The 27841-nt window shown below is 66.3% G+C and overlaps 1 protein-coding gene across 3 annotated transcripts; it reads left to right on the forward strand.

Annotated features, from left to right (window-relative positions):
- The first annotated feature begins 3797 nt into the window (after positions 1–3797).
- Positions 3798–27637, forward strand: COL16A1 (collagen type XVI alpha 1 chain). 3 transcript variants are annotated; one of them, XM_068159282.1, is made up of 71 exons: positions 3798–3985; positions 5267–5379; positions 7340–7402; positions 7522–7639; positions 9939–10062; positions 10151–10426; positions 11047–11127; positions 11997–12131; positions 12591–12644; positions 13562–13597; positions 14035–14061; positions 14227–14289; positions 14435–14476; positions 14556–14600; positions 14952–14987; positions 15135–15197; positions 15303–15347; positions 15430–15525; positions 15655–15693; positions 15914–15958; positions 16178–16213; positions 16410–16526; positions 16620–16655; positions 16775–16810; positions 16902–16997; positions 17109–17156; positions 17341–17376; positions 17510–17563; positions 17720–17836; positions 17920–17955; positions 18063–18170; positions 18417–18539; positions 18611–18664; positions 18736–18777; positions 18902–18937; positions 19141–19194; positions 19263–19331; positions 19436–19489; positions 19618–19644; positions 19725–19790; positions 19877–19930; positions 20019–20072; positions 20167–20220; positions 20324–20368; positions 20467–20583; positions 20814–20849; positions 21108–21188; positions 21343–21387; positions 21740–21784; positions 23076–23129; positions 23236–23289; positions 23591–23644; positions 23755–23799; positions 23913–23966; positions 24056–24091; positions 24314–24376; positions 24618–24689; positions 24836–24889; positions 24972–25016; positions 25194–25238; positions 25335–25388; positions 25463–25516; positions 25637–25687; positions 25828–25917; positions 26025–26060; positions 26200–26244; positions 26343–26531; positions 26624–26690; positions 26779–26955; positions 27048–27125; positions 27214–27637. In XM_068159282.1, exons 2-71 carry the CDS (start codon positions 5304–5306, stop codon positions 27414–27416), a joined length of 4860 nt encoding a protein of 1619 aa, XP_068015383.1. In that variant the 5' UTR covers positions 3798–3985; positions 5267–5303; the 3' UTR covers positions 27417–27637. The 3 variants fall into 3 exon arrangements, with proteins under 3 accessions (XP_068015383.1, XP_068015382.1, XP_068015384.1); XM_068159281.1 differs by lacking the exon at positions 3798–3985 and adding an exon at positions 4804–4871 and having other exon boundaries at positions 12000–12131; positions 27214–27636; XM_068159283.1 differs by lacking the exon at positions 3798–3985 and adding an exon at positions 4804–4871 and having other exon boundaries at positions 12000–12131; positions 17112–17156; positions 27214–27636.
- The last annotated feature ends 204 nt before the right edge of the window (positions 27638–27841 follow it).

Consider the following 27841-nt stretch of genomic DNA (forward strand, 5'->3'; position numbering starts at 1 on the left):
CAGCACTGTCCAGACCTCCTGGGCAAAGGGTGCTGCCCAGTTGGTTTGCTTCTTGTCTGTAGAGCCCCAAGCACCCCACGTCCCCTGGGTGCTGGGGGTCAGGGGCACTGCCAGACCTGGGCAGCTTCTCTTTGCTCTGCTGCAGCATTAGTTCAGGCTTGGGGTGCAGGGAGAAGCAAACTGGGGGCTGCAGCAGGAAGGGGGTGAGAGAAAGGGGCAAAATATTTCCCCCTCCCATTAAAGCAACCTCAAACAAAGCAGTAAATGAGGACAGGAGGCCCCAGGCCTCCTCCTGCCCCAGGTTTGCCAGCACTGGGCCGGTGCCAGCTGCAGTTGTGCAACAGATGTTGGAGCTGTGACCCAGGGAAGGAGCCAGGTCTTTGGCTGCCCACACTGTGGGGGGACAGGGCTGTGGGTGGGTGGCAGAGCCCAGCTTGGCAAAGGGCTGCAGTGGGGCTCATCTGTGGCTTCCCAGCCCCATGGAGAGTGTGAGGTGGGTGGTGCTGTGGGTCGGAGGGCACCAGTCCTTCCCCAGAGGTGTTTGCCCACTGCCATTTTGCTGCTGACAGCAAATGCATTCCTCTGCTCCAGCTGCTGGGAGCTGCCACTCACTGGGATCCCCCCGCCCCACGCTTCGGGGGGGTGCCTGAGGCTAGCTCCAGCTCCCCTCCTCTCCCTTCCCAGCCAAAGGCAGCCGTGAGAGGCAGCGTCAGGGTTTCCTGGGGCATCTGTTGGCAATTAGCAGCTTTTATTACTCATGGAGCCGCCATATGCGGGGAGGGAACGGAGCCCGGCCGAGAGAGGCACAGGCTTGTGGTGTGTCCCAGCAGAGGGAGGTGGGGGGCAGGGAGCCAGCCCCCAATTCTGCAGGTCCCAGCACAGTGACTGGGGGAGGAGGACGGATAGAGGGAGGGTCTGAGAAGGTTGGAGAAGTCTGGAGCCGTTTTCCATCTGCAGCTTCCATCTGAGCCAAGCTGCACCCCTACTCCGTGCCAAAAAATGTTGGGTTTGGGGGGGAGGAAATGATGGAGATGCAGCTCTGAGGCTGCGCAGTCCACGGCAGTGGCGGGGAGAGGATGGGGGGGAGGAGGGGGGAAGACAGTGAGCTCAGCCCCTTGGCTGCTCAACCTCCTGGCTGCTCAGCCCCCTTCTCCTTTCACTCTTTGGAGAAGTTATTTCCTCCCCAAAGAGGCAAAAGCGCTGCTTTAACAGCGCGGGAACAAACGGGGCCCCGACGGGCTGGAAAGAATCCCTGCAGGCTTCTCCTTCCTGGTGAAGGCTGGAACTGAGGGGGGTGGCTGTGCCCAAATTGGGGTAGAAATAAATGCTGAGGCACCAAAATCCTCCCCACAGGAATTCCCTCCAGCGTGCTGGTCATGCTGGTGGGGTCTGGCTGGCGTTGCCCTAACCCTCACCCCGCAGCAGTGGGGTGATTCTGGGGGGAGGGAGGGGGAGTCTGTGCTGGCGGCGCTGGGGCTGAGCTGGAACCGGGGGATTTGTGCCCGAATCGAGGTAGAAATAAATGCTGAGGCACCAAAATCCTCCCCACAGGAATTCCCTCCTGGGTGCTGGTCACGCTGGTGGGGTCTGGCTGGCGTTGCCCTAACCCTCAGCCTCCAGCAGTGGGATGGTACTGGAGGGGGAAAGGACTGAGCTGGGGGTAGGAGGCGGGGGGAGCCCTGCGGTAACGCAGCCTGACGCTGGAGGCTGGAAGCAGAATTGCCTCCAGCCCCGAAAAAGACTTGCTGGGCTCTGCTCCGGCTCGTGTTTCTTGGCAGCCGCCGTGGCAGTTTCTTGGAAGCTCGACTTGCCTCCACTTTTTTCCGTGCTGGGTCGGTGGGCAGGATCCTGTTTTCCATCCCCCAGCTTGGCAGCGCTCCAGGGGATGCCGGAACGGGCTGGAGACAAGCTGCTCCCCCCGCTCAGCAGAGGGTTGAGGGAGCAGGATCCAGCCTCCTTTCCCTGCAGGCGGTGATCCCAGGCACTGGCAAAGCAAGGGGGAAGCAGGAGCCACACCGTGGCCATCCCGCTGCTCCCGAGGTCCTTTCGTGCCACTGGACTGGGGACAACCTACCCGGGGGGGCAAAGGAAGGAAATGAAGGCAGGGGAAGAGCTACAGGAGGGGTGGGAGCAACCCCCCCCCCAAAATTGATTCACAGCTGGTTGAGGGCCGTGGGGGCTGCTGGTCCTGGTGCATCTCATGGGTGGGTTGGACCTGTTCTGGCCCCCAGAATCAGGCACAGCTCCATGACTCAGCCCCACAAGCCATGGAAGGGGTGGAGCAGGGATGAGGCAGGGATGAGGCCTCCTTTCATCCCAGCTCTGCTGCAGGGTGGCTTGTGGGGCCAGGCTGGGTTATGGAGCCATGCTGTGGGGCCAGGCTGGGTTATGGAGCCATGCTGTGGGGCCAGGCTGGGCTGTGGGTCCAGAATGAGCTATGGGGCTACGCTGTGGGGCTATGCTGGATTGTGGACCTAGGTTTATGGGGCTATTCCTAGTGCTGGGGGGCGAAGGCAGCTTCCCACCTGCCCATAAGATGCTCAAACCCCACTCATGCCCAGGGTTCAGTGCTGCCGGGGTGGCCATGAGGAACAGCTCGGGGTGGGTGAGGAATTGCCCCGACAAAGAGGAATTACGAAAGCTTCGTTGCGTTTCGTAGCCACTTGCTTTAATTACCCTTAATTACTCGAGCAGGCGGCTCGCAGGAGACTCGCAGGAGACTCGAGTGCTCCCTCACTGCATCTCGGGGGCCGTTGGGTGAATAAATGGCAGCGCGGAGCCGCTCGCCCTGCCCGCCGCAGCTTGTTTACTGCGGGCTGAATAAATATCAGTTGTTAATTAGAGCGCAGTTACTGAGACACGCACGTCCCCGGCACCCGCCTGGGGAGCTCCAGAGGAAACAGATCCGTCACAATTTGGGAGGAAAGAGGCTGAGCAGGGACTCGGCGGGGCCGTGCCGGGCATCCCTCGGAGAGAGGGGATGCAGGGATGGGCAGCTGGGGGACATCCGCCGCTGCTCTGCGTCCCTCCCGGAGCCAAACCGCAGCCCCCAGATCGCTGCCTGTTCCCTGCCTGTTCCTTGCCTGCTCCTTGGTTCCTTCCCTGCTTGCTCCATGTCTATTCCCTGCCTGCTCCCTGCCTGTTCCTTGCCTTCTCCCTGCCTGTTATTTGCCTGTTCCCTACATCTATTCCTTGCCTGCTTCCATGACTGTTCCTTGCCTGATCCCTTCCTATTCCCTGCCTGCTCCCCTGCCTGTTGCCTGCCTGTTCCTTACCTGCTCCCATGACTGTTCCCTGCCTGCTCCCTTCCTATTCCCTGCCTGCCCCCTTGCCAGTTATTTGCCAGTTCCCTGCCTGCTTGTTCCACAGCCTGCTCCTTTCCTGCTCCGTGGTGGGCTCTGGCTGCCCTGCTGCCGTGGGGTCTGCCCGGGGCTGCTGCCACCTCCCAGTGCCACGCCAGTGAAGGAGCATCCCTGGCAGGACACTTCTGGTGGCCATTCTGACCTGTGATGCCACCACCAGTTCCAGCCCCGGGGGTCGCCTCTGGTCCCTGGGAGGAGAAAGAGCTGCTCTGCAGGGATGGTGACAAAGGGATGGGGGTCCCCCCATCCCGGGGCTTGGGGTGTCCCCTTTCACTCCACCCTTCTGCCCAGAAGGGTCCAGCCCCGAGCGGGGAGGTGGAGCGAAGGTGGAAAGCAGGGTGGGAGGGTGCCCGGTGTGGGGGAGAAAGAGGAGGAAGAGCAGGAGGAGGGCCAGGAGGTGAAACTGGGGCTCGGCTTGGCCCCCACCCCGGGCTGGGGAGAGGCAGAGGGCGGGCAGCAGCCGGGGGGCGGCTCGGGCTCCCCCCCCGGAGGGAGGCGGGGAAGACGGCGGAGGCGGTGCGGAGGAGCTGCCGGTGTCCCGCAGCTCTCCCACCGCCCCGAACCGACAGGACCCAGCCCCGGCCCGCCCCGGGCAGCCCCGAGCCCCACCGGGCACCGAATAAGTGAGTCCCGGGAGCGGGGCAGAGACTGCGGGACAGGGCAGGGGAGGGGGCTGGGGTGGGGGATTCCCCGGAATTCGTCGTCATTAATCACCGCCCCCGGGGGCGGGAGGGACGGGAACGGCGTCCCGGAGCCGCGGGGACCCTCCGGTGCGAAGGGAGCGGGGTAGGGAAGGAGGGAAGCGGGCGGGAAGGGGTGGAAACAGGGGAGGCAGGGGACGATGAAGAGGGGGCTGAAGTGGGTGCAGGGAAAGCAGGGTGGGCACAGGGGTGGTAGCAAGGAGAGTGAAGAGAGGGCAGAGTGGAGCAAGATGGGTGCAGGGGAAGAAGAAATGGGTGCAGGGGCAACAGAAGTGGGTAGAGGGTGAGCAGGGTGGGTGCAGGAAGAGCAAAGTTGGGTGCAGGGAGAACAAAAGTGAGTGTAGGGGGAGCAGGGTGGGTGCAGGGGGAGCAGAAGTTGGTGAAGGGAGGGCAGAGTGGATGCAGGGGAAGAAGAGGTGAATAAAGAGGGGGCAGAAGTGGGTGTGGGGGGAGCAGGATGGGTGCAGGTAGAGCTGTGTGGATACATGGGTGGGAGCAGGGTGAGTGAAGAGGGGGCAGAGTGGGTACAGGGTGAGCAAGGTGTGTGCTGGGGGCATGGCCAGGGGAACTGGGAGGTTCAGGACAGAGAAGCTGGGGTGCAGGCAGGGAAGGGCTGGGGGAGACAAAAGTTCCAAGGGCTGGCAGGACAGAGGCAGGGCTGCTGGTCACTGGGGTCCCCAGATGTGGAGCATGGGGCTGGAGGTTGCAGGGATGCCAGACAGGAGCTTGCCGGCGCTGTCACCATGCCTGGCTCCTGCCTGTGGCCCTGCCTTGCTTCGTGGCAGGAAACAGGCAGGGGGGAGGCCAGGTCAGGGTACCCTGCAGGGCCTGGGCCACCCCGGGACTCCATATAGTGCTAGGGGGGGTCAAACAGGAGGGAGTGAGACCCTCTCGTGGGGGTTCTGTGCAGGACACCCCCAGTTCTGCTCTGGGGCACCCCAGCCTCTGCCTTTCTGGAGGTTCAGAGTAAATCTGGGTGCTGGGGATGGACTGAACCCATCAGTGATGGGATGCTGGGGCTTGCCTGTGTGCTTGGGGTGGGTGTGGAGCAGAGGGGGGATCCAACAGTGGATGGGGACCACACTGACCCCAACCCATGGCTGAGCATCAGCTCTATGCCGGTGGCTTTGCTGGCAGGGTCCCAGCATGGACCAGTGCCCACCAGTGTCTGCCCCACTGCTGCCTGACCTCTCTCCCTTGCAGGCAGCCGTGTTGGCCCCAGGCTGCTGCTGTGGGCACCATGAGAGGTCTCTGGGCCCTCATACTTGGGGGGCTCCTCAGTGCCTGCGAGGGGAAGAAGCTGCCAGCAGCAGAAGGTAAGGGACACCGGGAGTGAGAGCTTGGGGGTCTGCATGGCAGCAGCCCCCTCCTTGCTTGTCCCTGGGCAGGGAAGGGCAAAGTTAGACCCAGAGATCACAGGGCAGAGGTGACCAGGGGACACTGAGCCGTGCTCCGTCCCCACCTTGCCAGGACCACACGCAGGGGCATGCTGGTGGCCAGAGCAGTGGCTGTGGACATCATCTTGCTGCTGAGTTCTGCCCATCCTGGCTCTGGGGCTTTGCTCAGCATCCCGTGCAGGCAGGGGGCCAGGGAGAGCCGAGCGAGCCCGGCCGCGGGGAGCCAGCCCGGGGACACCCCCGCAGGAGCCCAGCCCCGCATCCGGGCTGTGCTCACGGAGCCAGGGGGCTTGGCCTTGCTCCGGCCGCCGGATGCTTGCTGCCAGCTGGCAGCGATGGTGGCACCGTCCAGGAGCTGGGTGGGAGCGGAGGCTGCTCCGTGGGGGAGCCAGGACCGCTCCGGGCGGTGCCAAGGATGCTCAGAGCTCCTGAGGAGGGTTTTGGCTTCTGTCTGCGAGGTGAGAAGAGGTTTGGCCATGGTGGAGAGCTTGGGGCTGCCCCCAGGCAGCTGGGGACACGGGGGTGCTGACTGAGCCATGGGGGTCCCTGCGGAGGTCTCCCGTGGCTGTGGGGCTGCTGCGTGTGGGTCCCAGCACGGAGCTGGCCGCAGCTCAGGGGGAGCTGGAGGCGGCTGGTGGGGAGGAGCTGCTGGCAGCCAAGCCGTGGTTGCATCAGTCTTCAGGGGGCTGGAGCGACGGCTCCTGCCGAGGGGGGGCCCAGGGGCTACTCATCTTTGCCCGTGTGCGTGGGACCCCACAGTGGGCACCGATGCCCACTGCTCTTCACGGCACAGCCTCCAGGCTCCTGACCCTTCATTAGGGAAGTGGGGGCTGGGGGGGGAGAGGATTTTCCTTAGGGTGGTGGGCAGTGGGGGGTGGGAAAGGCTTCAAAGCAGATTGTGCCCAGGGATGATTTGTACCTCACTGTCCACCCCCTGCCCTGCTGGGAGGGCGCCCACTTGTGCCCGGGGGATGGTTCCAGAACCTCAGCCACCACTGCTGCTGAGGGTCCTGGGGATGAGGAACCCCTCCCTGTGCTGCTGCTGGCCCTGTGTGAGCGAGTGGTCATCCTGGGGGAGAAGCATCCTGCTGGGACTGGGCTCCTGGGTAGAGCTGGGCAGCGGTGGGCAGTGAGCTGCCCCCCAGGAATGGGCTGGGGAAGAGGTGAGTGAACCATCCAGGGTCACCCCTGCTCCAGGGCTGGCGTGCATGGAGACAAAACAAATTCCTCTTTCCATGCCCCCTTCTTTGCTCCTTGATCTCACACTTCCCAACATCTGGAGGAGGTGGATTGATGCTGCTGGAGCAATCACAGATCGTTGTGGTGCCAAAGAGCATCCCCGGGAGCACAGCTTGACACTTGACACGGCATTTCCTGTGCCTCAGCCTCTCACCGGCCCTTGGCTGGGCCCTCACACTTGTCTCTGAGCACCACCAGACCTGAGGATGCTCCCAGGCTGGGAGAGGAAGGCCAGCAGGCAGCCCTGGGGCTCACCTCCTCGCCTTGGGTGTCCGTGGCACCCATCCGAGTCTCCTGCTGCTGCTTCCAGCCACGGGGCTGTTTTGAGGCAAAGCAGGCAGCACATGGGAAAAGCATTTCTCACCTGGTGACCTCGCTGCTGGAGGTGGCTGGGGCCAGCTCTGAGCTCACCGCTGCTCCCTTCCAAACTTCCTCTCTCCTGGTGGGCTCTTGGCAAGGAAAGGAGCAGGGGCTGCTGGAGCTTGCTGCCCCACAGCTGCCAGCCCAGCTCAGTGTGCCAGGGAGGCTGGGACGAGCTCCAGACAGCACCCCAGGGCTTGAGGGGCTCTGCATGGTCCAACCCTGCTTGTGCAGTCACCCCATGGCCTTGGGGACACCCCGGTGCTGATTTGCCTTGCAGGGGAGCCATGCCCACAGCTCTGGGATGAAGATCTGGTTGGGGACAAGTATGAGAACATCACAGGTGAGGAAAGAGGGGGTCCCCATGCAGCCCCAAGTCCCCAGAGGTGGTCTCTGTGCCCTGCCTGGAGATCATCAGCCCCATGCCAGGCTGGGTCTTACCTCCTCTGCTCTGTCCTGCAGGGTTTAACCTGATCAAACGTTTCGACCTGCTGCAGATCTCCTCCGTTAAGAAAATCCGCAACCCAAGGGGACCAGTGGTGCTGAGGCTGGGTGCTGTGCCCCTGGTCCAGCCCACTCAGTGAGTGTGGGTAGCTCATGGGGTGGCCTTTGGGGGCCAAAGCACTGCTGGACACCATCCCCATGGTGTTTAACAGAGAAGGCTTTGCCCTTTTGTCTCTTCTCACATGCAACAAGTGGCAGGACGAGAGGGAATGGCCTCAAGTTGTGCCAGGGGAGGGTTGGGCTGGGCATTAGGACAACATTTCTCCCCAGAGAGGGTGGTCAGGCACTGGAAGAGGCTGCCCAGGGAGGTGGTGGAGTCACCATCCCTGGGGGTGTTTGAAAGCCAGGTGGATAGGTTCATAGAATGGCTTGAGCTGGAAGGGACCTTAGAGCTCATCCAGTCCCAACCCCCCTGCCACGGGCAGGGACACCTCCCATGGGCAGGGACACCTCCCACCAGCCCAGGTTGCTCAAGGCCTCATCCAGCCTGGCCTTAAACACTTCCAGGAATGAGGCATCCACAACTCCTCTGGGCAACCCATTCCAGTGCCTCACCACCCTCTTGGGAAAGAACTTCTTCCTAATGTCCAACTCAAATCTCCCCTGCTCTAGTTTCAAACCGTTGCCCCTTGTCCTGTCACCACAGGTCCTTACCAAAAGTCCCTCTCCTGTAGCCCCCTTCAGGTACTGGCTGTGGTGCTGAGGGCTGTGTTTCAGTGGTGGTGGCTGAGCAGCAGCGCTGGGGCTGTGAGCTCCAGGCGAGAGGTTGGGCTTGGTGATCTCAAAGGTCTCTTCCAACCTCAACAGCTCCATGGCTCTGTGGTTGAACTCACACTGGAGAGAGCCAGGCAGATCCCTGTCACCCCTGGGGCCACAGAGGTGCTGCTGGGGCTGCCCCAACCACCTTCCTCCTAGAAAGTGAAGGATGAGCTGCAGCAGCTCGGCTGGGTCCTGGCCAGCCCTTGCGCAACCGCGGCTCTGTGGCTGCTCTGTGGCCGCTCTGTGGCCGCTCTGGCTGCTGGCCTCAGCTTGGCAGGAGCTCACCAGGGTCTAGACAAGCTCAAAATGCTGCACAGCTCCAAGCAGGCACTGCTGGGGTTGCTGAGGCTCTGGGGTTCTGCTGGAGGAGGCACACAGAGACCAGCCCTCGGCCACGCTGTCTCCAGCACGTCCTGCCCGGCTGTGCCCAAGGGGCAGGAGCTGGCAGGGATGCTGCAGCGTGGCAAGGTGGGAGCAGGTCCATGCTCTCAGGAGCTGTTCCTGGAGGAAGCTGCTGTGGTTTGCACCGGCCCTGCTGTGTCCCCACCTTGCTCTGGGGCTGGCACACAGCTGCACTGGGCATGGGGCTCTCCGGATGGCGACAGAGCCCCAGCCTTGGCTCCTGACCTGGGCAGCCAAGTCCTTAGATGGCTCTGAGATGGCAGATGCCCCAGGCTGGTGTTGCTCTTGGCTGGGTGCCTGTAGCAGCCCAAAGCCAGCCCTGGGGCATGCTCAGCATGGGGTTGGTCCTGGCAGCCAGGTCACAAGCACCAGATGGGCACCCATGGGTGCCCCTCCAACCCAGCTCTGCTCCTCGGTGCCCAGCAAGGATGAGCAACCCTGTGCCCCTTGGAGAGCAGAGGGGACCACTGGGTCTGGCCAGCTCTCCATGCCTTGGTCCAGCTCCAGAGCAGTGGCTTGGAAATTCTCTGTTGTGGTGGAGCTGAGGCTGGGAGCAGAGCAGAGCCTGCAGCAAATCTTTCCAGAGGCTGAGTGTGGGTGAGCTGGGCACAGTCCCACTGGGGAACAGCCCAGCTGCCATGCTTCCCACCGGGTGAGGGGCACCAGGCTGCTGGTGGGAAGTGGGTGGGATAGGAACATCCATCCCAAGGAGCCTGTGGGGTCAGGGATGCATTTCCCAGCTGCCCAGGGATGCTGTGGTGATGAGGGCCAAGGGTGTGAGCTGGAGGTGATGGACAGTGGTTGGAGGTGGCTGGGGCAGGCTGGGCTTGGTCCCCTCCACCAAGTGTGCATCCAGCTGGCCAAGGATGGATCCCCAGGAGGGATGTGGGGCTGAGCTTTTGGGGTGAGCTCCCCAAGCTGTGCCAGGATGGGTAGAATGTCTCTGCCCTCTGCCTCACACTCAGCACCTGGGCCATAAGTGCTGCAGGCACAGCCTGTGTCCAGCTGAGACAGGAACAGCTCCAGCTCCAGGTCGGATCCCCCCCTGCTGGCATCTGCGGTGGGACAGACCCCAGCAGGTCCCGTGGGGGCTGTTGGAATGATGCTGCCAGGGGGTGCCATGCGGGTGGGGCGCTGGGGCCACTGCAGCTGCCAGCCGTGGTGGAGGAGCTGCAGGAGCAGGGTCTGGCTGCTCCTGATGCCTGTCCCCACAGGCAGGTGTTTCCCCACGGGCTGCCCCCTGCCTTCACCCTCATCTTCACCTTGCTGCTGAAGAAGAACAGCACCGGGGAGCAGTGGTATCTCTTCCAGGTCACCGACCGACAAGGCTACCCCCAGGTACCCTCCCGGGCGGGGGGGCTGCACCGGCAGCGAGGGCACAGCCACGAGCTGGCCCCAAGCACGGTGCTGTCCCCTCTCTGCCCAGCTCTCCCTGGCTGTGCACGGCCCTGAGAAGAGCCTGGAGTTCCAGGCCCGGGCGCTGGGCACCGGCTTCGTCAGCGCCCTGTTCGCGGGCAAGGCTGTGGCGTCCCTCTTCGACGGGCGGTGGCACAAGGTGGTGGTGGCCCTGCAGAGCCACGCCATCTCCATCCACCTCGACTGTGCCTCCATCTTCTCCAAGCCCTTGGCACCTCGGAGGGCGCTGGTCCCGGAGGGCAACACCTTCCTGGGGCTGGATGCCGTGCGTGGCACACCGGTCAGGGTGAGTGCCCCAGCGGGGTGGGGATCTGTCCCCTTCCTGTGGTGCAGGACCTGTCCCTGCTGGGCAGCAGGACCTGTCCCCTTCCTGCAGAGCAGGAGCTGTCCCTGCTGGGCAGCAGGACCTGTCCCCTTCCTGCAGAGCAGGACCTGTCCCTGCTGGGCAGCAGGACCTGACCCCTTCCTGTGGTGCAGGAGCTGTCCCCTTCCTGCAGAGCAGGACCTGTCCCTGCTGTGCAGCAGGACCTGTCCCTTTCCGTGGAGCAGGACCTGTCCCTGCTGGGCAGCAGGACCTGTCCCCTTCCTGTGGTGCAGGACCTGTCCCTGCTGTGCAGCAGGACCTGTCCCTTTCCGTGGAGCAGGACCTGTCCCTGCTGGGCAGCAGGACCTGTCCCCTTCCTGTGGTGCAGGACCTGTCCCTGCTGTGCAGCAGGACCTGTCCCCTTCCTGTGGTGCAGGAGCTGTCCCTGCTGGGCAGCAGGACCTGTCCCCTTCCTGCAGCGCAGGACCTGTCCCTTTCCGTGGTGCAGGACCTGTCCCTGCTGTGCAGCAGAACCTGTCCCTTTCCGTGGAGCAGGAGCTGTCCCTGCCCATCCCTGACCCTCTGCCCTGTCCCTGCTGCAGTTTGACCTCCAGCAAGCTCAGATCTACTGCGACGCCGAGCTGGCCAGGCAAGAAGGGTGCTGTGAGATCTCAACCAGTGGGGTGAGTCCCCCCCAGATCCCTACCCCGGGTCCTGGCATTCCCCTGCACAGTCAGGGCCTTCCCCAGAGGGGAAACTGAGGCACAGTGAGGACAGCTCTGTTGTGGGTCGCCGTGGTGGCTGGGGATAGAGGGCAGGTCTCTGGCAGCCCTGGGAGGTCTCTTTAGATATCCAAATGGAACCTTTTGCAGGAGAGGTTTGGGTTGGGTACCAGGAAAAGTTTCTTCACCCAAAGGGTCACCAGGCACTGGCACAGGCTGCCCAGGGAGGTGGTGCAGTCCCCATCCCTGGAAGGGCTCAAAAGCTCTTTGGAAGAGGAGCTGAGGGCCATGGTCTATGAGCTGGGCACAGGGAGATGCTAGGTTGTGATTGGACTCCATGGTCACAGAATCACAGAATCATTAAGGCTGAAAAAGATCATCAAGCACAACCCTCCATCCAACACCTCCATGGCCACTGGACCCTGTCCAGAGTGCCACAGTGACCACTGGACCCTGTCCTAGAGTGCCACAAGGACCACTGGACCCTGTCCTAGAGTGCCACAGGGACCACTGGACCCTGTCCTAGAGTGCCACAAGGACCACTGGACCCTGTCCAGAGTGCCACAGTGACCACTAGACCCTGTCCTAGAGTGCCACAGGGACCACTGGACCCTGTCCAGAGTGCCACAGCTACTCACTGAGCACCTGATGAGCTTAAAGGTCTTTTCCAAGCAGGCAGCTCCAGGATTCCCCATGCCTGTCCCCACGGCCAGCGTGGGGCACGGTGCAGGATTCATCCCTCCTGAATGACCCCTGGGTGCTCAGGCAGGGCTGGGGCTCCCAGCTGCCCCCAGGCAGCCCCCCCAGTGCCTCTCTCCCCTCTCTGCCAGCAGTGCCTCAGTGAGGCACCCAAGACCCGGCGGCAGGCGGAGCTGATGCAGAGCAGCAACCTCATCGAGATCTCCCCGCAGCCCGAGGGCAGGGTCTACACTCGCTGCTTCTGCCTGGAGGAGCCCCTGGGCACGGTGAGTGCCAGCACCCCTCCAACATCCCTCTGGCAGCATGGCACAGGTCCTCGACCTGCCAAAGGTCTCCTTCCTGGAGGAGGATGCTCCCAGCTCCGCGGGGTGGGCAGCCCTTGGCCCCTGTGATGGGCTCCTGGCGCTGCCAAGCCAGCAGCCACCTTGCCTCAGCCCCTGGAGAGGTTCTGCCTCGCATTTTCCATCGTGCCAGGCTGGGAGCAAGGGCAGGGAGGGGAGCTGGGCACAGCCAGATGCTGAGGACTGAGGGAGGGGATGGCTCCTGCAACCCCACTGCCCATCTGCACCAGCTCGGGGCTGAGCTTGGGGCTGGTTCACCCATGGGTGCCCAAGGCAGGACAACCCAGGGTGCATGGAGGGGTGGCACCCATGGGCTCACAAGCAGGAGAGCTAACCCAGAGGTGCACAGGCAGCTGGCACCCATGGGTGCTCTTCTCTCCACAGGAACCAGTGAAGAAGTCAGGGGGGCCTGGCCTGAAGGGAGACCGCGGGGAGAAGGTGAGAGGAGGTGGGGAAGGAGCCCAGCTGCCCCGGGCCTGGCACCCCACCGGCGCCAGGGCTGTGCTGGGAGCCCCTGCTGCCCCCCGGGCTGGGTCTGTCCCTGCTGCACTCCGGAAGCTGCTGCCGCAGGGACGCCCACGGAAGCTGCTGCCCTGCTCCCCCGAGCAGGAGCCGAGGCCCCACCGCAGCCCCGGCTGCCGCTGGAGCCGTCCCAGCCGCGGCCAAGAGCCTCTTTGTTCCCTCCCAGCGGCGCCGGAGCGCTGCCAGCAGCTGGGAAGCGTCTCCGGAGCATCCCCTGTCCCAGCCCTGCGGGGCTCTGGCCCCACCCTGCTGGCATCCTGCTGGGCATCCCTGGCTGCCCACAGGTTCCGGCAGCCTGGCTAGGGGGCTGGGGGGGGCTTCTTCCCACCCTCTGCTCCACGTCACCTCTGTGCAGGGTGACAGGGTCCCCCCAGGCAGCTGGGGACATCCAGGGAGGGGGTGAGGTGTGGGGCAAGGAGATGGGACCCCGGGGTGGGAGCTGTACTCAGCCCTGCTGGCACCAGCAGCTGGGCATGGGGTTGGGGTAGCCTCATCTGGCTTCAGTCCCATGGGAACGTGCTGGAGCAGAACTGCTTTGGCCTGGAGGAGCTGTGGTCAAGCCACAAAGCCACAGGGGCAGCTGGGTGCCAGGCCAGTGCTCTCCTCAGCTGCCCAAGGACATGCCCAGGGGCAAACCCTCTCCTGGCTTTCCCTTCCTCCACCCTGGGCATCCCCCTGTGCCCACACGGGCACCCCAGGGCTGGTGGGAGATGTGCTGCTGGGCAAGCCCCATGGGTTTGGGGTGCCCAGGGGAGCGGGGCAGTGGCTGTGGGGTTGTGGGTGCCAGGGGCAGTGCTGCAGCTGGTGCAGGCTGCCAACCCTCTCTCTTGCAGTGCCCACCCTGCTCAGCACAGATGCCCTCAGCCAACGTGAGTGTGCCCCTGGGCAGCACTGGGGTGTGGGGCTGGGAGGGGCTGGGGAGGCTGAGCTGTGAGCTTGGGATGGCAAAAGCCACCAAGGTGCCAGCTGGGGGGGGGAGGGGGGTGCCCCCCACGGCTTTGCCATCACCCTCAGCCCCCCAGGACCTGCAGCTCCTCCTGGCCTGGGTCCCACTAACATCTGGCTGCAAAGAAGGTCCCTGAGCCCCTCCAGATGTGGCCCTGTTCCCAGGGCAGCCTCTGGCTGGAGGCAGGGGGCTGAGGGCAGGGGGGGGTGAGGGTGTTTGGGACCCCACGTGCCCCATGGAGCTCCCGGGGTGGCCCTTGGGTTCAGGCTGTTGGGAGGATGAGGATGGAGCTCTCTGCTGCCGCTGCCTGGCAGGGTCCCCTGGCAGGGGCTGGGGGTCACCTTGCTCCTCTCTCCACAGGTCACACTCGGCCCCCCGGGCCCAAAGGTAGGTTTGCTGCCCCCCAGGGACACACAGAGCCCGGCTGCAGCAGGGCTGTGGCCATGCAGCCCCTCAGCTGTGCCCAGGGCACCCTTGCCTGGGGGCTGTGGGCACGCACATGGGCACGGGGGGCACCCGTGGCCCCACCTTGTCACCTCCCCTCTCCCGCAGGGCAGCAAGGGGGAGCGTGGGCTGCCTGGCACCGCGGGTGGCAAGGGGGAGAAAGGCCAACGTGTGAGTGTGCCCTGTCCTCCCCTGCCCTGGGGCTGCTCCCTCTGGGCCTCCCCAGTACTTGGGGGTCCTGCTGCCCCCCATGGACCCCCACCCCTGACCATGCCCAGCGTGGGCAGAGCCCCTGAGCTGTCTGCCCCTTCTGCAGGGAGCTGACTGTGTGAGATCCCACCCTGGCGGTCCCATAGAGGTGAGACCCCTCCCCAGCCCTCCCTGTCGCCCCCACCCTGCCTCTGCTGCTCACCTCACTCCCTCCTCTTCCTCCCCAGTGCGCCGAGGGGCCGAGGGGTGAGAAGGGGCAGCGTGGAGAAGTGGTGAGTGATGTGCCAGGGGGCACCCAGTGGTGCCCTCATCCTGTGGGTACCCTGGGCTGGGCCCTGAGGAGAGAGTTCCTGGTGAGGGTGGGGGCTGAAAGGTGTAGTGGTGTGAGCAGGGCAGGAGCTCTGCATGAGCCCACCCATGGGCACTGGCATGAGCCCACCCATGGGCACCTGCTCAGGCACACCCATGGGCACTGGCATGAGCCCACCCATGGGCACCTGCTCAGGCACACCCATGGGCACCTGAACAAGCTCACTCATGGGCTCCTACATGAGTTCACCCATGGGCACCTGCTCAGGCACACCCATGGGCACCCACTTTCCCCTGCTGTTCCCACCCACCAGGGTCTCCCAGGAGCAGCTGGCACCGATGGGCAGAAGGTAAGTCCAGCCCACCTGTGGGTCCTGGCATCCCAGTGGGGACAACTGCCTCACGGCTCCCAGGATGGCAGCAGAGGTGCCAGGACCTGCCAGTGCCAACCTGAGAAGCATGGCAGGTGAGGTGGGTGGCACTCACCTGTTCCACAGGGCCAGAAGGGTGAGAAGGGCGATGGAGGACTGCAGGGCAAGCCAGGGCGCCCGGGCCGTGACGTGAGTAGTGCCAGGTGGCACCTGGGCATCCCCTAGGGCACCCTCTGGGCAGCAGGGGCTGGGGTGCATGGTATGGACCCTTCACACTCTGCTCCCTCCTGGCAGGGCCGGCCTGGAGAGATCTGTGTGGTGGGCCCCAAGGGCCAGAAGGTAGGTGGGGGGGCACTAGGGGGTGAATGGGGGCCGGGGTACCCGATGGCAGTGCCAACTGACAGCCACTTTTGCCTTGCAGGGTGACCCTGGCCTGGTGGGTCCTGAGGGGCTGGCTGGTGAGCCAGGACCCCCAGGGAAGCCAGGAGCTCCAGGCATTGGCTTTCCAGGGAAGCCGGTGAGGAGCCCTGTGCCCTGGTGCTGTGCCCTGGTGCTGTGCCCAGCTGGCATCCCTGGCTGGCCAGGCAGTGGCTATGGCCAGACAAGGCACTTGGGCAGGGCTGACACTGTCCTCTCCTCCTTGCAGGGTGACCCTGGTGGCCCCCCAGGTCCAAAGGGGGAAAAGGTGAGTTGGGGGCAAAGGGGTCTGTGCCACCCCCTGGCCTGCAGTGGGTTGTGCCAGGGATGCCCGACTGGAACTGGACCCACGGGGGCTGAATTGGTGCTGGCTTGGGGGCAAGCCCGAACTGGGTGGTCCAGGGCTTGGCTGGGGGGCACAGAAGTGCTGGGGGTGGGCAGAGGGCTGTGGCTGGGCTGGGCTCAGGCTCTGCCATCTCTGGCTGCAGGGCAGCTCAGGAGCGCCAGGACCTGGCGGATCGCCTGGCACACCTGTGAGTACCCTGAGCGTGGCTCCTTGGCTGGAGCCGCGCTGGGATCCCGGCTCAGGCATGGAGAGGGGGTTGGGGGAGCTGCTGACATCATCTGGGACTGGCACCCTTCCATGCCATGGTCGGTGGCAGGAGCTGGAAGGTCCTAGGGTGGCACTGCCAGGGCAAACCTTGGCCTCAAGCCTCCCCGAAGCTGCTTCATTCCTCCTCTTCTTCCCACAGGGCCCCCCTGGCATGCTGGGGCCAAAAGGAGACAAGGTGGGTGCAGCGGCAGGCTGGCCCGGTGAAGGGCTGTGCCATGCCTCACCGTGGCATGGCCGCGGGCACGGCAGCCCTTGCCGGCACAGCTCCTCCGCGGTGCCCATCCCCTGGGCTCGGGGCTGCTCAGGGCGTCTCAGGGACCACCCTGAGGACCCCCAGCCCCGGGACTGTGTCTCGCTGTCCCCATGGGCAGGGTGAGCCGTGTGAGGCGTGCCCCACGCTCTCTGAGGGGAGCCTGGGTGCCATCGGGCTGCCCGGCAAGCCGGGAGCCAGGGGGGAGCCCGGACCGCCTGGCAAGGACGGGGTCTCGGTGAGTCGGAGCCCGGCGGCTGGCGGGGAGGGGGGCAGGGCGGGGGCTTGTCTCGGCGCCCCTAACGCTGCCTCTGTGTATCCCCCTCCCCAGGACAGACCTGGCCCCGCGGGACCCAAAGGGGACAGGGTAGGTGCCTCGGGGCTGAGCTGGGGATGCCAAGCACCCTCCGGCCCCTGCCGGGGATGCCAAGCACCCTCCGGCCCCTGCTGGCAGCACCCAGCCCACGTCCTGCGCTTCCTTCCCAGGGAGATCCTGGCATCCAGGGGCTGAAAGGGGAGAAGGTAGGTGTCTGCCCCTCCGTGTCCCCCACCCTCTTGGTGGGCAGCCCCTGTGCCCCCCTCCCTGAGCTGTGCCCTCACCTTGCCCTGGCAGGGGGACTCCTGCCTGTCCTGCGATGCCCGCGCCCTGGCGGCGCTGCTGCGGGCACCCAGCGAGGGGCTGGGGGGCGACCCAGCTCCGCTGCCGCTGGTGAGTCTGTGGGGCTGAGCCCCCCCTACCCCCAGCCCCCACGCCAGAGGGGCACCCTGGCCACCCCCCGGGCCGTGTGGCTGCTGGGTGTGTGACCACGGTGGGGTTCAGCAGGGTGAAGCAGAGCTGCCCAGGCTGGCTGGCATCAAGGGGGAGAAGGTGAGTGAACCCCCCCACCCCGCGCCCATCCCCCCCCATGCCCATCCCCTCTTTTCTGCACCCCCCAAAGGGAGCAGCCATGGCCCCATTGCCCCATGGGGTTAGAGCAGCCTCAGCTGCTTCTGGGGCCTGCCCATGCCCATGCCTTGCCCATGCCCATGCCCATGCCCATGGTGTCTTGCAGGGGGATGGTGGCCAGGAAGGACCCATGGGCAGACCGGTGAGTGTGGGGGCTCGGGGTGGGGGTACAAGGGCTCGGGGGTGGTGCTGGGAGCCCAGAGGGGGTGCTGGGAGCCCAGGGGTGCAGGGGCTGGGGGCTGCAGGGTCACCTCTGCCACAACTTCTTGGTGCAGGGACTGCCAGGAGCCAAAGGTGACCCAGGGGTGCAGGGGCTCAAAGGAGAGAAGGTGAGCCCTGCCCTGGGGACCCCCCCGGACCCCACTCCCTGCCCCATCCATCAACTACCTCCCCCCACCCCAGGCTGAGCCCTGTGCAGCTCACTGCATGGGGAGGGCACCCCCTGTGCCCCGCTGCCCAGTGCCACCAGGATGTCCTCTCTGCAGGGGGAGTCGTGTGGGCAGTGCCCTCCTGTGCCACAGGCACTCGAAGGGGCAGCGACAGTGCTGGCTGTGCCAGGACCCCCGGGGGAGAGAGGCCTGAGTGGCCCCCCGGGCAAAGTGGTGAGTGCCCCCCCGCTGCCCCCCGCTCAGGGGTGCCCCTTTTTGGGGGTGCTTTGGCCTGAGCCCTGCCTCTGTTCCTCCAGGGCAGACCTGGTGCCGCTGGCCAGAAGGGACAGAAGGTGAGAGGGGCTGGGGGTGGCAGAGGGGGCTGCAACCCCACCCCGGGCGGTGGGGGTGCTGTGTGCCCCCCCTGCCCCGTGCCAGCCTTGTCCCCTCTCTTTGCCAGGGGGATGCAGGCAGCCCTGGGGATCCGGGCACCCCGGGCATGGCTGGTGCCCCAGGGCTCTCGGGTGAGCCTGGCATCAGGGGGCCAGCTGGTCCCAAAGGAGAGAAGGTGAGACCCCCACGCTGGTGTGGGGCCCCAGGTCCTGTCACCCTGGTGTCACCCACCCCCTCCCCACAACCCTCACCCTCCCCTCGCCCTCCCCTCACCCACCCCTCACCCCTTCCTCACCCACCCCTCACCCCTTCCTCACCCTCCCCTCACCCACCCCTCACCCACCCCTCACCCCTTCCCCACCTTCCCCTCACCCTCTCCTCACCCACCCTGCCCTCCTTTCCTGTGCCCCCTCCTCTGCAGGGAGATGCCTGTGTGCCCAGTCCTGCTCCTCATGGGGACGTCTCAGCCGTGGTTGGCATCCCAGGAGCGCCTGGGGCCAAAGGGGACCAGGGCCCCCCGGGCATCGGCCAGCCGGGCAGACCCGTGAGTGCCCCCCGCCCGCAGTGCCGCCGGTGCCCAGCTGAGGGCACAGCGCTGACGCTGCTGTCTTGCAGGGGAAGCCAGGACTGCCCGGGGTTCAGGGCCCCCCTGGACTGAAGGGGCTGCAGGTGAGTGGGGCTGCAGGGGGCCGGGCACGGGGTGGGCACTGGGGCCACTCACTGCCCCTCTGTCTCCTCAGGGTGAGCCAGGACTGCAGGGGATTGGCCAGCCAGGGCCACAGGTGGGTGTGTGGGGCACCAGTGCTGTGCCATGCCAGGCTGTCCCATGCCATGCCAGGCTGCTCTGTGCCATGCTGGGCTGTGCCAGGTGGCTCTGCCAGCTCTCACAGACTCTGTTGTTGCCAGGGGGAGCCCGGGAGCAGGGGACCACCAGGGCCACCTGTAAGTCACCCACTTTGGGCTGCCCAGCCCAGGGCCATGGGGCAGCCTCCCCCTTCCTGGCATCGTGCCCCTGACCCCAGTGTGGGGGGTGGCAGCAGGGTCCTGCCCAGGCCACCCTGGGGGCACTGCTGTCACCGTGGCACGCTGGGCGGGGGGGGGACACTGGGGCTGCCGGGGGGAGCTAATGTCCCCTCTGTCCCCAGGGCCCTCCCGGACGCCAGGGCCCCCCAGGGATGGCAGCAGAGAAAGGTGCCAAGGTAAGGCAGCATCCCCCAGCCCTCCCTGCCCCCCCTGCCCCCCCACTCCTGCTGTCCTTCCTCTGCAGGGATCTCCGGGACCCAAAGGTGCCACAGGACCCCCCGGGCCGCCAGGAGCCAGTGCCACAGGGCCCCCGGTGAGTCCTGCCCGCCGGGATGGGCACCTCCACCCTCTCCCGGCCCCTGCTGTGCCGTGAGCCGAGCCCAGAGCTGAGCTTCCTCACCCTCCTCTTCCTCTCAGGGCCCCGCAGGGCAGCAGGGCCTTCCCGGGACGCCCGGGTCCAGCGGGCAGCCGGTAGGTACAGGGAAAGCTGTGGGTGCCAAGCTGTGCCCGCCTGCACTCACCCAGCCGCGGGCAGGGGGCACGGGCTGGGCAGCTGAGTGCCCTCTGCCGGTGCCCACCTTTGCTTTTCCTCCTCGCAGGGGGAGAAGGGTGCCCAGGGGGAGAAGGTGAGTGGGGGTCTGGGTTGGGCTGTACCCCCGTGCCACCCTCGTGCCACCCTCCCTGCCCTGCCCCCTTCTCTCTGCAGGGAGACCCTGGGGAGTGTGCCTGCCCGGCTGGCCCCCGCCAGGACCCCACCTATGCTGGCATGCCAGTAAGCACCACCAGTGCCCACCAGTACCCCCCCAGCTCCTCTTCTCCCCTCCCCTCTGACCCCTCTCCCCCTTCTCTGATCCCCAGGGAGCCCCAGGACTGTGGACTGGCATCACCTGGCAGCCACAACCGGGTCCACAGGTGGGTGCTGCCTGCATTGCACTGTACCCCCCCAGCACCCCCACCCCCCACCCCGACCTCTCTCCATCTGTCTGTTGGGGTGTTGCAGGGTCCCCCCGGAGCCCCCGGCCCCCCAGGTCCCCCCGGTGCCCCGGGCCGACAGGTGAGTGGTGGGAGCTGGGCAGTGGGCAAGGGGGCACCAGTCCTGCCCAGCTGCTGCTGTGGGGCTGAAGTCTTCTCATCCTCCTTGGCTGCAGGGGATGCCAGGGCACAATGGTTTGCCAGGACTGCCTGGACCAGCTGGAGACTTGGTGGGTAGCAGCGTGCCCATGGGAGTGGCACACAGCCCCGTGGCCACCCAACCTGCTGCCCCCTGCCCACTCACTGTCCCCTCCCCTCCTGCATCCCCTCCAGGGGCCGCTGGCAGCCATGGCTGAGAGGAACATCGAGGTGCTGAAGGTGAGAGTGTGGGCACAGCCTGGCACCTTCCTGCCACGGGTCGTGCCCAGGGGACCCCGAGCCCCCCCGGGCGCCCCTGACTCCCTCTTTCTTCCCAGACCCTCTGTGGGGACTGTGCCCAGCTGCAGGCAGCCTTTGAGGCACCCAGCGGTGTCAAGGGGGAGAAGGGGGATGGGGGCATGCCAGGAGCCCCTGGCAGCGAGAACTGTGCCCGGGTGAGTATTTGCCCACCCCTGGGAGGGCATCCTGGTGCCCAGAGCCCTCTGGGCTTGGTGGGTCCTGGGGGGAAGTGCAGAGATGAAGCTCCTGTGGCATCAGCTTGTGTGGCACTCGTGCAAAACAAGGCACTGGCTGGGCTGGGCACGCTCTGGGCACGCTCTGGGCACGCTCTGGGCAAGCAGGCTCCCGGGCACAGCTGCCACCTGACTCCTGGGTTTTCTTCCAGTGCTTTGCCCAGTTCCCAAGAGAGGAGGAGGCTCGGGTGAGTGAACTGTGCCACCCTGGCACCCTCTCCCTGCCCCTGGGCCCGAGCTGCCACCCAGCTGTGGCTCCCTGGTGCCCAGGGTGCTGCAGGCATGGTCCCTGCTGGGCAGCACCCAGCACCCTACCCCCACTGAGGGAGCAAGAGGGGCTCGGGGCAGCAGAGGCTGCTTCAGTGCAGGGGAGCGCTTGGCAGGGCTTGGCAGCGCTGTGGGGGCAGAGCTGGCACCGGGTCCTGACGTGTGCCCATTGCCCACAGGGTGACAGCCCTGACCCAGGCTGTGCAGGCGACCCTGGGCTGCCAGGGGCTCCGGGCATCCCTGGTGAGAGAGGCGAGCAGGTGGGTGCCCTCCCTGTCCCTGTGCCTCCTGCCCATCCCTCCCCCTGCCAGCCCTTCCTGGGGGCTGTGCCAGGTCCCTCGGTGCCCCTCAGAGCTGGACTGGCACCAGCTCCTTGTCCCCCACCATGGTGACCCCAAACCCATCTCTGCCCAGGGCTCACCTGGACTGCGAGGACCCCCAGGGCCACCCGGGCCCATCGTAAGTACCCCTGCCCGGGCTGGGGGGCTGCCAGGCTGCGTGGGCATCACGTTATGGTCCGGGGGGGCTCCGTGTCCCCTCGCCCCCCCCCCCCCGCAAGCTGCCAAGGGGACCTGGCGCCCTGCCCCGAGGCCGAGGTGATGGGCAGAGCGCCAGGGCCGTGGTGAGGAGGAGGAGGAGCGGCACGGCACGGCTGTGCCACGGCAAGGCTGGAGATGGAGGTGAAGGCGCTGCCGGCCCGGAGACAGAGCGGGATGCCAGCTGTGCCAGGCTGCTCTGCGGCACTCCGAGGGCTCAGCCCAGGCTCCCGGGTGCCGCTGCCAGGCTGTGACCTCCCTGTTTCTCCCCTCAGGGCCCTCCAGGCTTTCCTGGAACGCCCGGCGCGCCCGGACTGCCCGTAAGGACCCAGCGCGGCTCCGCTCTGTGCCCTCTGTCGCTGCCGCTTGGTTTGGCTCTGCCCCCTGCCCCTGTGCCCCCCCACCAGCAGCAGCCGCAGCCCAGCTGCTCCACTCCATCACCTCCACCCCATCTTCATCCTCCCATTTCCACCTCCTCCAGCACCACGCAGAGTGGGCTGGGCACAGCTGGGGGGCTGCAGGTCGGGAATGATCCTCCTGAGCTCGGGGAGCTGGCACTCGCTGTGCCCAGTGCCCCAGCCTGGAGTCCTTCACTGCCAGGGGATTCAAGTGTGCCAGGGACAGCCACAACCACCAGGCTGGCTCAACTCGACTGCTCTTGGCGTGCCAGGGAGCTGCTGCCTGGCTCTGTGCCCGCAGCTCGTCACAGCTGCCAGGCTGGGTGCCCTGGGTGGTGCCAGGGGCACTTATGGGGGCTGGGAGGGTCCTCCTGTGCAGATCGTGCTGCCTGGGCAGCTCCTTCCCCGCTCCTTGGCTCGGCTGGGCTCAGCCAGACTCCACCACCATCTGCATCTTCATCTCCATCTCCGTCTTCATCTCCATCTCCATCCTCCTGCTCCCACCCGTGCCAGCTCCTAGCACCAGGTGGTGACAGGGCTGTGCCAATGGCTCTTGCAGGATCCTGCCCGTGCCAGCCGTGTCCTGCTCCTGTCCCCTCGTCCTCTAATGTCACCATAACACCACGGTCTGTCTGGGGCTCTCTGGGGCTCTGTGGTCGTCGCTCTGCGGTGTGCCAGTGTGTCCTGTCCAGCCTCCACCTCCTTGGCACCACGTGCCCACCACTAACCCCCCCCGGTGCTGCTGGGGCACAGAGCCTGGGGGCTCCTGGCTGTGTCACCCGTGCCCGATGTGCCCTGGGAGGGGGGGGAGGCGGGGGGGGTGGGGTGGGGGGTGGGCACTAGGCTGGAGCCAGGGTCTGAAGCGTGCCCTGGGCAGTGGCTGGGGTGCCAAGAGCTGAGCAGCCCCAGTGCTGAGCTTCCCATGGCACAGAGGGCACGGGCAGCAGTGACCTGTGTCGGTGTAAGTGTACCCAGCCACTCCTGGGCACTGAACCCAGTGCATGAGGCTGGCACCGTGGGTGCAGGGAGCCCAGCTGGATGCCAAGGGCACCCTCCTCGGTGCCCAGAGGCGTTGGGCAGTGCGGGCTGGCAGAGGTGACAGATCCCATGGGCCGTGCCTGGATCCTTGAGCCTCCAGGCTCTGCCAGGCGGGCACAGCCCTGGGCAGGGGCTGCAAGAGACCTCCTGCAACTCCTCTCTTCTCCCTCCGAAGGGCCTGCAGGGGGATCGTGGTCCTGCTGGGCTCGCTGGAGCCAAAGGGGAGCCGGTGAGTGGCGTGGGAGGAGGGGACAGGGGAGACACCGGTGCCCTGGGGGCTCTGGGCACCTGGCTGGGCATTGCAGGTGGCTCAGCACCACTCTCCTCCTGCACAGGGCCCTCCCGGGCAGCCTGGCTACCCCGGTGCCACAGGGCCCCCTGGCCTCCCCGTGAGTACTGTGGGGAGCTGGGCAGCATGTGCCAGCCCCCAGCCACCTCCTGTGTCCCCACATCCCTCCCTGCTCCTCACTGCCAGGGCACCAGTGGGCACCAAGTGTCACATCCCTGCCCCATGCATTCATGGTGCCCCTTCCATCGCCCATCAGATGCCCCACCCACTGGTGCCCTCTTCATGCCCCATCTGTCCCCCACCTCCCCTCCATGCCCCATGTCCTGGCCATGCCCAGCACATCCCTGCCTGTCCCCTCTCCTGCTCAGGACCTTCATCTCCTTCCTTCCTTCCTCCCCCAGGGCATCAAAGGTGAGCGAGGCTACGTGGGCCCCCCTGGGGAGAAAGGGGAGCTGGTGAGTCCCTGAGGCTGGGCTGGGGGCCATGCCAGGTGCCCCCCCGCCACGGGGACTGGCGCTGGGCTCCTTCCAGCCACATCCTCCTGACTCTGTTCATCCCTCCACAGGGCCCCCCCGGCCTGGACGGGCTCCCCGGCCCCACGGGACCAGCGGTAGGTTCCCCACTCGGGCTCCTGGGGGGGCTGTGGGAGGCAGGGGAGGGTGGTCCTGATGGCCAGGGGTGCAGTGGGGTGCTCCCCACCCACCTCACCCCCTCTCTCTGCAGGGACCCAGGGGGGAACGAGGGCTCCCAGGCAATGCTGGAGAGAAAGGGGAGCAGGTGAGTGAGGGGCCGGGGGGAGCCCTGGGACACCCCCACGGGGCAGGGTGAGGCTCTTGGGGTCCGGCTCAGCTCTCCTTTCTCTGCAGGGCTTCCAGGGCCAGCCTGGCTTCCCAGGACCACCAGTGAGTATGTGCCAGCAGGGCTGCTGGCAGGGGGGCCCCAGCATGAGCTGATGCCCAGCCCTGGCTCTGTGTGCCCACGGGGCTGGGCAGCCAGGCAGGGGTAGGGCTGGGAGCGTCTAGCAGGGGGGGGACAGCAGCCCCAGTCTGGAGGTGGTGGCACAGTGGGGCTGGGCTCTCCCATGGCAGTGCCCCCCACTCACTCCACACCCCTGTCCTCTGCAGGGACCCCCAGGCTTCCCAGGGAAGGTTGGTCCAGCTGGGCCACCAGGACCTGCAGCTGAGAAGGTGAGTGCCATGGGGCACTGTGTGGCATCCCTTGGGCTGCTGGTGGCATCCCTTGGACTGGTAGTGGCATCCCTTGGGCTGGTGGTGGCACCCCTTGGACTGGTAGTGGCACCCCTTGGGCTGGTGGTGGCATCCCTTGGGCTGCTGGTTTTGGCCCCTGCTGGGTTTGGCCCCTGCTCTGAGGGATGGCAGAGGGGTGCCCAGCCCCAGCAGCTCCCATAACCTGCTGTGGCTCTTGCAGGGCAGTGAGGGCATGCGTGGCCCCTCAGGGATGCCAGGGCCCCCTGGACCCCCCGGACCTCCAGGCATCCAGGTAAGACCTGTCCCATGCCACCCTTGGGGACAGAGGGGACAGGACCTGCTCCCATGGTTCTGGGGTGCCCAGAGCAGGTCCCTCGGGGAATGATCAGAGCCCCTTGGTGCCAACCACGCTGTGACAGCCTCACCTTGTCCCCACAGGGCCCTGCTGGCTTGGAAGGACTGGATGGCAAGGATGGCAAACCTGGGCTGCGGGTGAGGCTCTGGAGCTCTCCTGGGTGCTGGCCACCCTGCAGCCCTCCCGGGACACCCCCAACCTCTGTCTCTTTCTCTCCAGGGTGACCCTGGCCCCCCTGGGCCACCAGGGATGATGGGGCCTCCGGTAAGTGACAGCCTTCTGTGCCACCTCTGCCTGCTGCACATCCCTGCAGGCAGCACTCTGTGTGCCACCCCCCAGTGCTGCAAGCTGGGGTGCCCAGCGCAGGCTGGGCTTGGGGTCACCTGCCTTGCTCTGTTGCTGGGGCTGGGACTCCCCCACCCAGCTCTTCTGTCTCTCCAGGGCTTCAAGGGGAAGACAGGGCACCCAGGTCTGCCAGGCCCCAAGGTGAGTGGTGCTGGCACTGAGGGACGCTTGGCGGTGCCAGCCCCAAGGACCTCGGTCCTGGGCCAGGGTCTCCATGACGCCCCTTCCTCCTTTTAGGGTGACTGTGGCAAGCCTGGGCCCCCAGGCAGCACAGGGCGTCCAGGAGCAGAGGTGAGTGGGTGGCTGGGTGGGCACAGGGGCCCCAGGCTGGGTGTGCCCCCCCCTCATCACGCTGCCTCCCTCAGGGTGACCCTGGACCCATGGGACCCCAAGGCCGGCAAGGACCCCCAGGGCTCATTGTAAGTTGGATTCGTGCCCTGTGGCACAGCAGGACAGTGCCCATCTTGGGGTCTACTTCCAGGGAGTGGGGGCATCACCCACCACCCCCCCAGAGCTGACCCCCCTCTCTCTGCCCCCAGGGACCCCCGGGCAGCCCAGGGCAGCCAGGTCCCGCTGGCATGGCTGGAGTGGTGAGTGCAGCCCCTGCCCCATCCCAGCCCCAGCTGCAGGATGCAGGGGCTGGGGGGGTGCCACAGGGAGTGGGTTTGGGGTCACCATCCCCACCCTGTGCTGTCCCCCATGCTCCTGGCTGCCTCCCTCCTCCCTGCAGGGGCTGAAGGGCGAGCGTGGCTCCATGGGCGAGAGAGGTCTGCCAGGCATGCCAGGGCAGCCAGGACCCCCAGGCCACCCGGGACCACCGGTGAGTGCAGCATGGCACAAGGGGTGGCATGGGGCCCGTGCAGCAGGGACCTCGAGGATGGCACCGTGCCAGCCACTGTCTCAAGCTGTCCCAATTCGATTTTGCAGGGGGAGCAGGGACCAGATGGACCAGTTGGCAAAGAGGTACCCGTGTGGGCTCTGCCACTCTCCTGCCCAGAAGGGCCCAGGGCTGGATTGTGGCATCCTCTGGCTTGACCATGGTGTCTCCAGGGTGCCCATGTTGGGGACATCTCTGCCATCCTGCCCCTTTGTGTCTCCCCAGGGTCCCCCAGGAAAGCCTGGCAGCTCAGGACCCGCTGGGCAGAAGGTGAGGGGCGAGCCTGGCTGTGCCACTGCAGCCATCCTGGCACCCCACATCCCCGTCTGGTGCTGGGGGTGCCAGGGCTGAGCCCTTCCTCTCTGCAGGGTGAAGCTGGATCCCCCGGAGAGAGAGGTTACCCTGGGGAGAAGGGCAGAGCTGGCATGCCAGGGGGCCCAGGGAAGAGCGGCTCCATGGGCCTCGTGGGGCCGAGGGGACCTGCAGGAGAGAGGGGTCCTCCCGGCTCCCCGGGACCCGCGGGCAGCCCCGGGCTGCCAGGCCCCCCGGGGATGATGGTAAGGAGGGGGTGGGCACGCTGGCTGGGCTGCAGGACCCCCTGCCCTCGGCGGGGCACGCTGGCAGAGCGCCCCCCTCTGTGTGTCCCCAGGGAGACCTGGTGAATTACGACGAGATCAAGAGGTTCATCCGGCAGGAGCTGAACAAGATGTTCGATGGTAACAGGGCGGGTGGGGACGGGGGCTGGTGGCACCCTGGCATCGCCTCGACCCTGCGGGTGCTGAGCGTGGTCCTGTGCCCCCGCAGAGCGCATGGCCTACTACACCTCCCGCCTGCAATTCCCGGTGGAGATGGTGGCATCGCCAGGGAGACCTGGACCCCCAGGGAAGGATGGGCTGCCCGGCCGGCCGGGACCCCCCGGCTCCCCGGGGATGCCAGGGCAGATTGGCAGAGAAGGGCGGCAGGGCGTGCCGGGCATGCGGGGTAGGTGCTGCTCATTCCTGGTGTCCCCTCCCCCCGCCCCGCCCCGGTGGTTGTGCCAGGGCCTCACCCTTCTCCATCCACCTCTCCTGCAGGTGAGCCTGGTGCCAAAGGAGAGAAGGGCGAGAAGGGCATTGGGCTGATGGGAGACAGCGGCCCCCCGGGACCCCCAGGTGAGCCTCCCCCCCTCTGCTTGGCCACCAGGAGTTTGCTGCCAGCCTCACACCCTGCCACCCGCCTCTTGCTCTCCATCTCTTCCAGGTCCTCAAGGGCCACCAGGCTACGGGAAGATGGGTCCCCCAGGCCCCGTGGGCCAGCAGGGCATCCCCGGCATCCCCGGCCCCCCGGGCGCCACGGGGCAGCCGGGCAAGACGGGACACTGCAGCCCGGCAGACTGCCTGGGTGCCATGCCCCTGGAGCAGCCTCTCTTCCAGCCCAAGAACGTCAAGGGTCCCTTCGGCTGAGGGATGCCCGTGCCCGCCGTGCCCCCCGTGCCCGCCATGCCCCCCGTGCCCGCCATGCCCCCCGCCTTTGCTGTTAATATTGTTTCCCCGCTGTGCCGGGGGCTGTGCCTGTCCCGGGAGGGGGGGGCAGGGGTGGGGTGGGTGCTGTACAGCTCTGTCGCGATCGATCGTGAGGGCAGGTGGATCCTGCCCGGCCGAATACACCTGTGCTGGTGTCCCGCTGCCTCCCGCCTCCTTTCTCGGCCCTATCGCCGCCTTGTCCCAGCCCTGTCCCGGAGGGACTCTGCTCTGCCAGACCACTCTGGCTGGGGGCACGGTGCCCCTGAGCATCCTCCGGCCGCTCAGCACTGGGTCTGATCGGGGCGCGGGAGGAGGAATCCTGGGAAGATCCCAGCCGTCATCCCGGAGGATCCTGATCCCTCTGG

The sequence above is a fragment of the Melanerpes formicivorus genome, unplaced genomic scaffold (assembly GCF_026170545.1).
Source record: "Melanerpes formicivorus ecotype bairdi unplaced genomic scaffold, bMelFor1.0.p_v2 SCAF_45, whole genome shotgun sequence".
Classification (NCBI taxonomy): Eukaryota; Metazoa; Chordata; class Aves; order Piciformes; family Picidae; genus Melanerpes; species Melanerpes formicivorus.